The sequence below is a fragment of the Melospiza georgiana genome, chromosome 12 (assembly GCF_028018845.1).
Source record: "Melospiza georgiana isolate bMelGeo1 chromosome 12, bMelGeo1.pri, whole genome shotgun sequence".
Classification (NCBI taxonomy): Eukaryota; Metazoa; Chordata; class Aves; order Passeriformes; family Passerellidae; genus Melospiza; species Melospiza georgiana.
The window spans coordinates 11,312,427-11,326,209 of record NC_080441.1 but is presented as its reverse complement, the minus strand read 5'-3'; the positions used below and the strand labels follow the sequence as shown (position 1 = coordinate 11,326,209).

The 13,783-nt window shown below is 43.0% G+C and overlaps 1 protein-coding gene across 1 annotated transcript in view; it reads left to right on the top strand.

Moving 5' to 3' along the window:
* Positions 1 to 13,783, top strand: part of COL4A6 (collagen type IV alpha 6 chain) — a 70,273-nt gene that overhangs the window by 27,735 nt on the left and 28,755 nt on the right. The window contains exons 2-10 of the mRNA XM_058032370.1: positions 2,802 to 2,936; positions 4,097 to 4,141; positions 9,697 to 9,813; positions 10,572 to 10,640; positions 11,505 to 11,540; positions 11,955 to 12,017; positions 12,633 to 12,668; positions 12,805 to 12,846; positions 13,691 to 13,783. Coding sequence (XP_057888353.1) covers positions 4,103 to 4,141; positions 9,697 to 9,813; positions 10,572 to 10,640; positions 11,505 to 11,540; positions 11,955 to 12,017; positions 12,633 to 12,668; positions 12,805 to 12,846; positions 13,691 to 13,783 — 495 coding nt within the window. The 5' untranslated portion in view covers positions 2,802 to 2,936; positions 4,097 to 4,102. The remainder of the gene's footprint in view (positions 1 to 2,801; positions 2,937 to 4,096; positions 4,142 to 9,696; positions 9,814 to 10,571; positions 10,641 to 11,504; positions 11,541 to 11,954; positions 12,018 to 12,632; positions 12,669 to 12,804; positions 12,847 to 13,690) is intronic.

The window sequence follows — 13,783 nt, the reverse complement described above, 5'->3', positions numbered from 1 at the left end:
GGGAGTGCTGCTGAGTGACGAAAAATACTGCTTTTTTAGCAGTGAAGGCAAGTCCTTTGTTTCAGCATAGAAAACATGATTTCCATCCACACGGACTTCAAAAGAAACAGTGGGAATTCTTGAGAGCCTGATTATAATGGCATAATCACATTATCAGAGAGATTAGAAGCACTTTACTGTGTCCTTATGCTTTAGTGACACTCCAAGGCACTGGACAAAATCTTCAAGTGCTGTTAAAATCTTTCTTGTAGGGCACTAAATGGAGAGAGCCCTGAATGGGGCTGTGGGCCCTGAAATCACACAGAACATACTTAATTCTTCTGTCAGAGAGCTGCTCATCCAAACACAAGCAGAAGGTGTAGTTGCTTGTCTTTGCTCTCCAGTCTAGGTATATTTCTCAGAGCCACCTGCAGCAGAGCAAAACAAAAGCCTCCTAAAATGTTAATTCCCATCAGTTCCAGTCATTGTGAAACACTGTCATTAACCAGGCAATCAAGCTAATGGAATACAGAAGTATTAGCAATTCAAACAAATGAGGAATTCACAGTGTGTTTTCTCTGCAAACTTGGTGGGCTCTTGGATGCCATTTCTTTTGTGAGAGGTAAGTAAGACTGTGAGTGTAACTGTGCCCATTTTCAGGTTATGCCTCAGCACTGCTGTGATGCCTTGAGGTAAACAGTCCACGATCCAAGCTTTGTAATTGAATTGTTGCCTAAAAGCCTCTGAATTGCTTGTGGTTATGGCAAATTCAGTCTCAGCTTTAACTTTTTTCAGTGAGAGCAAAGCATGTGATTTTTAACGTTTCTTATTGTGTATGGTTGCCAAGGACAGCTGAAGATTTGGGGATTTATGTTTTGATTATATAGTTTCCAATAAAAAGGATTCCATTGATAATTAGCCTAGAGTGAAGAAAGCTAAAAATAATCAACACAAAAGCCTTTTCAGATGTGAGTCTGTGCCTCTGGAAGCGCACACTATGGACAGTGTCTAGACAGAAAAGGTATGAAATATCAAACATGCACTTGACCTCCGTTAAAAGGCCAGGATGAAACAATCACAACAGAAAGCGCAACATGGGAGAATTGTTGCAGTTAAAAGAAAACGGCAGCAACAGTGAAGACGGACACATGGAATATGGGAAAAAGTATTTTAGCCTAAACAGGTACTAAAAGTGATCCTGGAAAAAGAATTTTTAAAATCTTGTACACTTTGTTTCACTTTGCTTGATTTTAAACATGTAACAATGCGTTTTTAAATTAACAGTAAAAGTCTTGTACCTGCCAAGCCATGAGTCAGGGCTTTGTATGTCTCCAGCTGAGACTACTAAAACACTTGCAGCAGGGAGCTGCATTCTTTCTGCTGTTTTACGGAGTTAGGGAACAGAGAAACACACTTCCATGGACATGAGAATTAAAGGGAGGGGGGATTATATGGTGGAATTATGAAGGTGTGGGGATTTTTTAACTTCCTCCTCTATTTTATTTTATGTAAGTCATGATTCTTTACGTGGGCAACTTTGTGTGATCCACTGATCGTCTTGCCGGTGGAAAGCATTGTGATAAACCGCATTTTCTGCTGATAGAGTGGGAGCTTAGCGTGGTGTCTGTCTGGGCATGGCCCCGCAGGGCGCTGTGGGCGCAGAAACGCCGGGCCGGGCCGGACACTGTGGGCGCGGTAACGCCGGCTCCGACGGATGCTCCGAGCGCGGTAACGCCGGGCCGGGCCGGGCCGGGCCGGACACTGTGGGCGCGGTAACGCCGGCTCCGACGGATGCTCCGAGCGCGGTAACGCCGGGCCGGGCCGGGCCGGGCCGGACACTGTGGGCGCGGTAACGCCGGCTCCGACGGATGCTCCGAGCGCGGTAACGCCGGGCCGGGCCGGGCCGAGCGCTGAGGGCGCGGTAACGCCGGCTCCGACGGATGCTCCGAGCGCGGTAACGCCGGGCCGGGCCGGGCCCTCCCCGGCACCTCCGAGCCGGGCAGCGCCAACCCGCGGGGGCCGCGCCCTCTGCCGGCAGCGCCCGGCACTGCACCCGCGGAGCGCTCCGCTCCCTCCTGCGCTCGGGCTCCTCCGGGCCAGGGGATTCCTGACAGCGACCCCGCACCCTGAGCGCTGCGGCGAGTCGGGGAAGGGCAGCGAAGCCCTTCCTTCCCATCACACCTGTGCTCCAGATCCAGCTGAAGCGTCTGCAACACAGGTGTGAGGGGAAGCGCCTGCTGGAGCTGGGCTTGTTTAGCTTGGAGCAAAGGAGGCTCAGTAGGGACCCTGTGGCTTTCTGAAAGGAGGCTGTGGTGAGGTGGGCATCGGCCTCTTTTGGGCAACCATCGATCGAGCAAGGGGAAACGGCCCTCAAGTGCCAGGCGAGACTCAGGCTGGAAAATAGGAAAAAATTCTTCACTGCAAAGAGTGGTTAAGAAGTGGAACGTAGTGGAGTCACCGTGCCTGGAATTGTTAAGGAAGTGAACAAATGTGGCACTTGGCAATATGGTTGAGTGTGTATGGTGGTATTCAGTCAAAGGCTGGACTTGCTCTTGGAGGTTCTTCCCACCTTAATGATTCAGCACATCATCACCAGACAGTTTAGGGAGGTGGTTGTCTTTCTCTACTCTGTGTTGGTGAGGCCCCATCTCTAGTCCTGTGTGCAGTTTTGGGCAGTCTTTGTCTGAAAATGTACAGGGAAAACTTTAGGATGTCGTAACTACCTAGAGAGGTATCAAATTGCTTTGAAAGTCAAGTTGGAAAGAGTAATTACAAATGAGTTTGTGGACATGATGCATTGACTTGTTTTTAATGTATATTAGGGTCGACCAGGACCAATTGGGCTTCAAGGACCAATAGGAGCACCTGGATTTACTGGCCCAGAAGGTTTGCCCGGAGCCAAAGGTGAGAGAGGAGCAGTGGGCCCTCCTGGACCAGCTGGACAGAAAGGTGACAAGGTAGGCTCAGCAGTGACTTTCCTGTCCCTGCAATAGTTCTATGGCCTCTTCTATGTTTTTGAGTGAATAAAGATAATCTTGGGCTATATGTCCAGGGATAAAAACTACAATGGCATTTCAACAGTATCTTTTGAGAATTGTCTGCTTTTATTTTTGAATGAGAATACACATGCTAAAGCTACTCAACAGTGTAGCCATCCTGGTAGGTGAGCTACAGCCAAATGAGTATTGCTGTTGCAAGTAGTCTGTCACTTCACATGCCCAGGGGTAGGTGGTTGTTGTTCACACTCTGTTCAGGGAGACATGGAGACGGTTCCTGTGTAGAAGATCCTGAGCTGGCATCTAGAAAAGCAAAAAGAACGGGTACTAAACAAAATTTGCAATTCAGTTTTGCAGGTGCAAAGTTATTTCTAACTTTGTATTCTAAAAAGAATACAATAAGCTACATCATAATAAATATAGTAGCCCATAAGGTATAGGTGTCAATGAATGCAGTGCGCAAGATTGGAAACAATTTCTTTGCACTGAAAAAAATCCATTTAGTCCAGAACTGTTTCTATCCCCTGAAATGATACATATGCAATACCAGCATGCCATAAGATTCTCTCTCTTCATCCCTTGAGGGAGAAATATATTTTACCTTTCCAAAGCAGGAACATTCTAGGGAATTCTGCTTGCACAGTCTGTTTTGCTACTATTCAGAGCAGAGCAACAAGTTGTGGCAATTACTTGCAGCTTGGGCAGTCTGTAGTTAATGCAGTGGTCTGCTTATCTCTGAGGGTCCCATCCAACTGTAGACAGAAAATTATGTAAATTTTGTTGAAAGTCTTGGAAAGACAAGGGTTAAATTTATAGCAGATTGTTTATTTTCCTGGCATCTTGTTTTCTCCAGATGTGCAGTAGGAGATTATATTTTTACTTTTAATTGCCTGATTAAAACGTTCCTGAAGTAATCATGAGATATCCAGTCAAGCTCAGATGCTCAGTTCCTGTCTTCACTGACCCCTGTGGTCAGAGGCAATCTGCATGAGATAGTTTGCTCCTTTTGGTTTTGAAAGCAGAAGTCCAAGACTGAGAGTGTTGGAGTGAAAAATATCTCAGAGGTGACTGAAATCTACAGATCAATGAAGTGAAATATAATGTGTACTCTTTTTCATCAGGGTCCAATGGGAGTTCCAGGATTCCAGGGCATCAACGGGATCCCAGTAAGTTTGCATATGTAAATAGAAATCACCAGAATGGTAATCACAACCAAAAGCACCTGAACATGATTAGATTGTCCTAGCACAAGCATAGTGTACCTTGCAATTGCTTGCCTCTATCTGGGTGTTTGTTAATCCACCTGGTGATTCTGTGCTGGTTTGTAAGACAGTAGGAAGCTGATACATATCAGAAAGTGACCCTGAGTTACATGGGGATCATTTGCATGATTAATTAGTTTTTCTTTCAGCACCACTGCCTAAAAACCCCTGTATCATTAAATCATAGACTTTCAGAGTTGAAAGGCACCTCAGGGAGTCAAACAGGCATGGTCAGCTGTGCTTCAGGCCATTTTTAGCATGTGTTTCCTAACCAGTTCTTAAAACCTTGTGATGATGGAGACTACATTCTCTATTAGAAAAGCTTTGCTAACTTCAGTCTTTCTTTTTGCAGTTTAAAGCTCTTAGTTCTCATGTTACTGGTCAGGGATACAAAGAAAAGTTTGTTCACTTTTGCTTTGTAGTAGCCTTCTTGTATGTGGTAGCTGTTACCAGGTCTCCCTCAATCATCTTTTGCTATGACATGAATGAAAACAGTGATGAGAGCTGAGGCCCTCCAGATTACCCTTAATTCTCTTCTAGTTTCTAGTCCTGGTTTAGATCAGGTGACAGGTAGGTAACCACTTTCCCTGACCATCAGGAGCATTTTGTTTCCTTCATTCTTTAGAACTTTGCATTATAGAAACAGTTTATAAAAAATTATGTGGCTAGAGTGTTTTTGCCAGCTTTCTTTTGCTTGGTCTCTCCAGTGATTTTTGCAGAGGTATCTTGCTGTATCTCAGGGGAACTTTAACTGGATCAGCTTTAGAAGTTGCCCCAAACTTCCTTACTCTTTCTACTCTTTTTGGTTCATCCTGCTTTCTCCTTCTGATATTAGAATGATTTTTATTTTCTTGATGGCATTTTTCCATCCTGTGTGTCATTGTGCCTTCAGACTATGCTCATACCCTTTCTCATCTTTCCTGCTTTCTCAGATGGCCAGGAGTTTCCAACAATTGAGCTGTGTTTTCTTACTTCATATCAAAAACAGAATAGTTGTGATAGATTGGCTGAAAATGCACAGTTGGCCTTGTAAATGAACTTGTTTGATTCCAGTTCCTTCCTGGCCCTTGTCCTTTAGTCCCCCTCTGCTCATCCTTGCCTGTTTTCTCTCCTGCTCTACTCCCTTGCTGCTATTTTTTTTCTTTTACCACCAGCCAACTGTCTAGGTCTGAAGAGAACAAGCTGTTCCCATAATACTTAATTTAATTGAACACACTGTGGGAACATGCTGTTCTCAGGGTGTTTTTTCAGATGAGGCTCTGGAGAAAGGGGATTCCCAGCAGTGAGGGGAGGCAGAGATAGAGCAGCAGCCATTGCCAGGTAGTTGGCAGGGACAGGCGTTCCAAGGAGAGAGCAGGGAGGCAGATGAGAGGATTCAAAGCCTCCAGCATATGCAGATCTACTCTGCTTTGCAACATTCTGCAGGTGGCTGAATGGGAAAGAGGCAGATTTTGCTGGTCAGGAGTAGCAAAGTGCTCAGCACTGTGGCTCTTCTCTGCCACAACTGCAGGGCAGAAAAAGGGGAAAGGGAAACTTGTTCATACTGCTTACATTATAACCACTAAGATAAATGCTTCCATTGTGGCGTGAAAATAGCAACCACCACTGCTTGAGTAAATATTTTTACTTTTGTCATTACATTTCAGGATAGGGAGCAGCTTAGATTTTTTGTGAAGTGTATACCAGTATAGGCACTTTATATGGATGTGTGGAATGTGGAGCAAAGGAGAGAATGTGTGTGTGTGTGTGAGAAAGATGGGAGAAGTAAAAAGATTTTTGCTGTCTCTGCACATCCAAATACAAAGAGAGATTCTTTGTAGTGTGCAGGTGTGTTAGTGTGGGCAGGTGTAGTTTAGTCATGGCCATGGGCAAGGCTCTTTTTCAGAGGGGATTCCCACTGTTGACCTTAAGGGAAGGTATTCCACAGAGTTCCCTTGGGGAGTGCTGGTGGCAAGTAAATCATGTTGTTGCAGCTGGCCTGACTAATCCCTTTAACCTAGTAAATACAGCAGCTACATGTGTTTATTGCTAGACTTTCATGTCATGCTGTAGGAGAAGCCCTCAAATCCTTAGACCTACTTGGGAAGTTTATTTTTTCTTATAAGACAGGATTCAAGGACACCTCTGGCAAAGGCTGGAACTGAAGCTGGGAGATGTATATAGCTTTTCATGAACTGTCCAAGGAGTTCTAGAAGGAAATACTTTTATGATAAGTGAGCCCTTGTCTGTGCCATGAAAGCCAAAGCTGTATGAAGAGGCAGTTTTGTGACCTTCCTAGAGTAAAAGCAAGCACTTGGCAATAGTTGTAGAAAGGCCACTTGCCTTAGCAACCCATGAAACTGTTTATTCAATTAGTTTTGTATTCATCCCTAATTGCATTTGTTTCTCTGTTTTAATTATTCATTGAGCTCTCCTGTTGGGATTGCCTTTCCCCTGTTTGATTTACAAAAGAGGCCCCTTGGGATCACAGTGTCAGTGTACAGCAAGAGTCAGATAAAGGAGGGCCCAGATAACCAGTTCAAATTTCCTTATCTGCCTCACACCAAATGCCTCCTTTTGTGAGTACAGGGAGCACAAGCATCTCTCCAGCCTGTGTTTTAACTCAGATCTGTAAACGAATCACCCTGACATGTATGAGTAAAGTCTGTGAAAGTCTTGTGCCTTAGTCAGTTGAGGTGCTTGTGTTCAATTGGCACATCTGCCAAAACAGGAATTAGAGAAGGTGAGAGCAGTGAAACTATTAACCACCACTTTTTCAGGTCAAACCAGCTCTTTAAATCAGTATTTTAAACCCCTGGGAAAAAGCTTCTTTTAAGGCAGGACTTAGCAACTCTGAAGGAAGTCCGTTGTGGGTGTTCAATATCTCCTCAGATAAGGGTCTTAAAACAAAATATTATGAACTCTGATTGCAGATTAGCTTTAAAGTAGGAAGTCCTGTGGATTGTTTTCCTAAAGCAAAAGACACAGAATGTGTGTGTGTGCTTGTGTGTCAGTCTGTGTCATGCTTTGGCACAGAACCACAGACACGGATGCCATGGGATTAAGTGACAGATTTATTTAGCACACATAAGAAATCACTGAGATCAGCATATTTTATGTCCTCTCTCTTAAGTCCTACTCACATTTTAGGAGGATACCAAAGTCCTTTGGGCCTCTTACAGGTTGTCTTGGTCTGAGGGTTAGGAGATCTCACCCCAAGCGTTTCCCAGGACGTGCTCACCCAGCAGCTGTGTGCCACGGGCTGGCTCTGGGCCAGCAGGAAAGCTGCAGCAGCTTGGCTCCCTTCTGTCTCCCTCTGAGGGGCAGATGTTGGCCCTTTCAGCTTCACTAAACCTTGCAGCTGGTCACCTTGTGCTGTAACCAGATATGTGTGCACCCACATAACTCCTGATCTTGTTTATGCTGTAAACAAAGTGGAAGACCTGATAGACACTGACAGCTCTGGCCTCTGACTCTGCAGCACTGCCTGTCCTGTCAGAGACTTGATGCTCTTGGCTGTGACGTACTGCACGGATCAAATTAGTTAAGTAATTTCTAAGAGAAAAATCTAGATGGCAATACATTGATGCTTCAGCCTGCTCCAGTTGCTTTACCAGGGCCTGGCAAGTTCCTGCTTGCACGCCATGTGTGGTTATTTTGACAAGCAGACTAATCATCAGAGCAACTGGTACTGTTAATGCAGTGATCTCTGATGGTAATGCTTTAGGTTGACTTCATTCCATTCCTTGTTAAATCTCAAATTTATTCTTGTCTGGGTGAGCTGCCTTAATTGTGCAGTTGAGACACGCCTGACATTGATCAGTTTGTACCTTGTTGACTGGCAGAAAGCAGATCAGGTCCCTCTCGATCTTGTTGGCACAAATCTCAATGCAGTTGCCAAATGAACTGGACCAAGGACTTGATCTGACTGGAAATTAGCCCCATTAAGAAATAGAACAGTTATTTCTCTGCTGTGTTTGTATCCAGCACAGGGAGTAGGTATGTGTGAATAAGCAGCCATATGGAATAGCTGTCCTGGCAGCAGCTGAGCCCAGTGATCAGCTGGAGTAATTACATAAATGCGGCCCAAGTAGTTCTGCATCCTTGGGAAAATCACCCTGCTACTGTGTGTCTTGAGCTTTCCATCTATAAAATTAGATTATAGCATTCCCACATTTTTTCAAGGTATTTAAAGATCCTTAGATAAAAAGCTTTACATTACTGCAAAGTTCTCATTGAGTTTCATCACAGTATATGCTATTGGCTTGGTCTGGGAAGACTTTTAGTGCTGCAAATGTGCTTTATTTTAAGTGTCAGGCATGAAGAATTGTTAATGTTCTGCTTTATCTCCATTTTATCCGTGTTTGTTTTTTTTTTACTTTCCTAATGTGAGTCATAACTTGCTTAGTGCCATATCTTAAGGACAAATCTTTGGGATCAAACAAAAGTACTTTTGGGATGAGTCAAGATCACTGTGTACAGAGAGGGGAGAGAACTGTCAAGTTACTGATACTATCTCCATAAGTTTAATTTTTCTTCTTGCCTTAAAACAATGCTGTTGAGTGCCACAGGACTCACTTATAGGAAAAGTAGTGCAGAATCAGGAGCTGCCTGACACTTGGGCTTTGTGACTGACAGTTCTGCCTTTCTGTCTTCTGCCTTCACATATTCATGTGGCACTGAGGAAAAACTGCCTGAAGTCCCAAACGTTGATCTCCTTTGCATTAGTACCATGAGTAAACTCCAGTCAAATTAGTAGAGCTATAGCAGGGCAAAAGACTTGTGAAATCAGAATTAGGTACAATTATATTTTGCTCTGCTTGATTAATAATTGGCCATTGCAAATACTTTTTAAAAAATGTTGTTAGTTTAATTGGATCTTTCTCCCAATTGCTTTGCCTAAGGTCTTATGTTTAATTTAACAAATAAAGCTGTTGTGCTTGAATGGCCTGATACTGGAGCTTTAACATCTGTTGATCTATTAAAAGAAGGAATCCACACTGGAGAGGAAGAGAAGCCACTGAAACTCCAAGCAGATTTGGATTATAAATGCTCAGTATTGTTGAGTCTGCCTCTGCCCTTTCTTTCACATGAGCAGCTTCCATTGCTGGTGTCAGGTGTGCCCTTGCGTGCTGTTTGACACTGTTACATTCCATATGGTCCACACTGCTGTGGGATGGTCCCTTTTGGGACCTACTCATGCACAAGTTATGTTCTTCAGAAAACTGTCCCTTGGAGAAAAAGGTAATCAGATGAATGCAGCCAGTGTTCTAGGATTTAACCTTTAGGGAGGATGAACAAATCTGGCTGAAGAAGCTTGTTCTGTTGCACTCTGCCATACACTGAACTTGCTCGGGAGTTGTGCAATTCTTTTGGTTTGTGTTGCCATTTGGAAGGAAGATATGAGTTTTCTGGGGACAGCAGTATTACTGGCAAATAACAGATCCTGTTGGTCATTCTCTGTCTTTCCTTTCACACAGGGTCACCCTGGGCAGTCGGGACCCAGAGGCCCTCCTGGCCTCGATGGCTGCAATGGCACCACTGGGAGTCCTGGCATTTCTGGACCTGATGGGTTTCCTGGCCTACCTGGACTGCCTGTATGTCCCAACTCAAATGTGTTCTGTTGTCTCTAAAACAGGATTTGATTTTTGTGATATTGTTGGAGAACTAACTGCCAAGTACTTACGAAGAACACAAAACCCCCTAAGTTTATTGGAGTTGTTAGAGCTCAGTTTTCTTATCCACTTTGAGGATAAAATTAGGATCCTGTGGATAAAATCCCCTCCCTCACCTGCTGCCATCACTGCTTTGGATGCAGCCCAGGATATGGGTGGCTGGCTGGGCAAACTCACACTGACAGTTTTTCATCCACAAGTGCCCCCAAGTCCTTCTCCAGGGCTGCTTTCAATCCAGTCATTGCCCAGCCTGAATCTGTGCTTGGGATTGCCCCAACTCAGTTGCAGGATCTTGCACTTGCTGAGGTTTACATGGCCCCATCCCTCAAGCCTGCCAAGGTGCCTCTAAATAGCATTGATGTGTGTATGAACAGGGGAGTTCTACCATGTAAAAAAGGTTCAAAAAGGATCTAAGGTTGTCAAAGGCCTAAAATGAAAAGGAAATCCTATATAAACAGGGAAATACCAGAGAAAATGCTTGCAGAACCTTGTTTTTCTAAAGCTGCAGGAAGTCTTTAGTTCTCATAATAGCACAGCTTCTCTGGCAAAGCAGCAGTGGTACTTTTACACTTAACTGAGCCAGGAGTTTGCCTTGTTCATTATGCTAATCAGAGAGTCTTTCAAAACTAAAGCAATATTTTTTCAAGAAATTTATTTTTTACTATTTTTTCTTAAATCAGGGTCGTCCTGGCCCAAAAGGCCTCAAAGGAGAACCTGTTTTTGCTCAAGGCAGTCTTAAAGGAATGAAGGTAAGACTTGTCATCGCACAGGAGAAAATACAGTACAAGAAACTTTGATGTCCCACAGGTTGCAGGGCTGATACTGCAGCTTTGATTGCTCATGGTGTCAGTTCTGGGTGTCTGAGTGCAGAGCTGTGCAAAAGGCCTTGTAATAACTTCATTAATGACACAGGATACTCTCAGAACCTGGAATTGCTTGGTTTTTAAAGAGATCTTGTTCATCCCATACTGGGATGCTGAGACACTGCTCATCCTGTTACGGTTCGGTGGATGTTACAGCTTCTGCTGTGAGATTCCAGCTGCCTCTCAGTGTTGCTGGTACTGGAAGGTACTAGAAGTTTATCAGTCACATTCTCAGTTTACATACGTGCTTCATTAAATATTGAAAATAATAAAAAATTCACTCTGTGATATAAGGCCTCTCACACTGATTTTGCTGGTCAGCTTTAGGAACTTTTCTGAAATTCTATCCACACTATGTACGCTCATAAGTTTGTAAAATAGGTCCTTATTAATTGACTTCTGTATTTATGGGAAATGAAGATAATTTCTTATTATGATGATGTGCTTTTGCATATTTTATAGCAGTCACGTAATAAGTTTTTATAGTGTATTTTTAGCAGTTTTGTAATTAATATTTTTAATGCCACTTTATTTTCTCTTGTTATGCACAAATAAAATGGTTCTAATTTCTCTAGAGGTCTCCATTACCCAATTCAAATATGGAAGCACAGATTTCAAGATATTTTCCCATTTACATTTGATCTAATATTAACTAACAGCAAATATTTCTATTTACACAAAGCTTGATGTTCCTTATAGTTTGCTGCAATAATGCTGTGTAATTTTTACTTATGCATTTATGATTTTTAGGGTGAAAATGGTCTTCCTGGACTGGATGGAGTTCCTGTAAGTTGTTTGATATGGGGCATAATGATTTTAAACAGTACTAAGTAGGTACATTATCAGGTATGGAGTCTCAAAGACCATTTTCAAATTAGTGTGAAGTGTATTTACATGTGTGATACCAATAGTGTAAGCAATTCTGGATTTGTAAGGGTATGAGTAGAGGAAGGGTATGGTAGGGGGAGTCCAATTTTTCCTATTACCTCATTATTCCTTTTTCAAATCAAACTTCCTTCTACCATTGAACTCTGTAACTTTGTTTTTCAAAGTACATCTAATAATATGAAATAAATTGCTTTAATATTTAAATTGGCTTACTTAACTAGAGGATATTACTTAATGTCCTGAGACTCACTTGGGTGGGTTAGATGGAGTAAATTCTACACATCCTCTATTTGTCCTCTGCTCTTTTTATAGGGCCCAAAGGGTTTTCCAGGTGCAATAGGTCCTGCAGGCCCTATAGGATTACCAGGTTTGCAGGTAAGGGACCTCAGCTGTTGCACTTGTTGATGGAACAGTTCCAACTGTTGGCGGTTTCCCGTTCCCCGTCTCTGTTTGTGTCATGGCAATGAGCAAGAGTGCCTGTGCAGCTGAAAACCCTGAGCACAGCTGACTTCCAGCACAGGATGCTCAGTCTTGGGAAGTTTAATCTGATCACAAGAGCAGAGGCTCCTCTCTGGGCATCCAGAGCAGCAAACGAGGGCTCCAGCAGAGCTCTGCCATGCTCCCTGCAAACACCAACACCTTGTTACACTGCTCTGAGCACTGCCTCATCCCAGGGCTGGGGAATGGGCTGATCGCTGATGCTTGAAGCCTTTGTTGCCATGAGATATGTTGGAGTTGCTTTTTCAGGATCCTACAAGAGAATCTCTATTGGGCAAAGGTAAAACCAAACTACATTTTTGTTGGGTTTAAGTTGAAGTTTTCTCTTAATTAATGATGTTGCCAAAGAGCTGTGCTATTAGAGATGTGAAGACTTGAGAGCATGTGTGTTGCTTTTGCTTTGGAGGCAAGAAAGTTCAGGTACCACTGCAGATCCCTGCATTGCTCTAATTAAGTCAAAAGGAATAAAATCTTGATCTTGTTTACATTTAGGGTCCAGTGGGTCTTCCTGGGCAACCAGGTCCCAAAGTAAGTAGCTACCTATCCTGTTTTCTTTTTACACCTAATTTTTGGGGTTTAACAGTGCTGCGGGGTTAAATAATAAGGAGTGGTGTTGTTGCTGTTGTTTTATTATTCATTCATCCATGGATTTTTTCTCTCCTAGGGTAACATGGGATTAGGCTTTCAAGGAGAGAAAGGAGAAAAGGTAAGTGAAACTTGTTTTATTATGGAAAGAGCATAAAATAATACTCCAGAGTTCCATCACATCTTGGTCCTCTAGAAAGTGTCTAAATTCTAGCATTTTTCTTCTTTTCTTCTCTTGGAATGACTGGCAGTTCAAATGCTAAAGAATCTTTCCGCTTCCTTGTTTGTTGGTACACTAAAAAGGATGGGAGCCTTTTCTGGGTGAAGAAGAAGGGGAAATCTCAAGTCAGTGCAGTATTTTTGTGGTTATCAAGACTGGAGGTCATTAGACATCTTTTGAATCTCCACTTCTCAGTTTCTTTGCATCATCACCTGTTGTGTTGAGTTATTGCAATGACTTCATTCTTCCTGACTTTCATTACATTCTTTGAGTAAACTGGTGTGTAATTGATAATCTCACTATCCTAAAGGAGTGTCTTGCAGTCAAAATTTACACAGGCAAAATGGGGCTTCTTCAGGTTCTCAGTCTGGAACTTGATTCTGCTGATTTAAAATTGGTTCTCCACCTTCCACAATTCTAATTGTTCCTCCTCTTCTTTTTTTTCATATTTCTCCCCAAAATTTTTCTGCAATGTTTTCCTGTTGGTTCAATAGCTGAGCTTTTTCTTTTTTTTCTCTTGGCGTGTTTTATATCCACAAGGCTTTGGAAACAGATGCATTTTGTTCATCCTGATTTTCCATCTGATCTTTTGATTCCCATGACCAAAGTCCCATGCCAGCATTCAGGCACACAGATTTATATACATGAGATATAATTGAAGTGGTTTTTCTTCTGATTTGAAGGCTATTTCCATAGAAAATCAAACATGGTCTGTTATGTTAATATCTTCCTCTTTTGTTTACAGGGTGATGTGGGGCTGCCTGGGCTTCCAGGTCCCCCACCATCCACTGGAATTCTGGAATTCATGGGATTTCCAAAGGGGAAGCAAGGAGAAAAG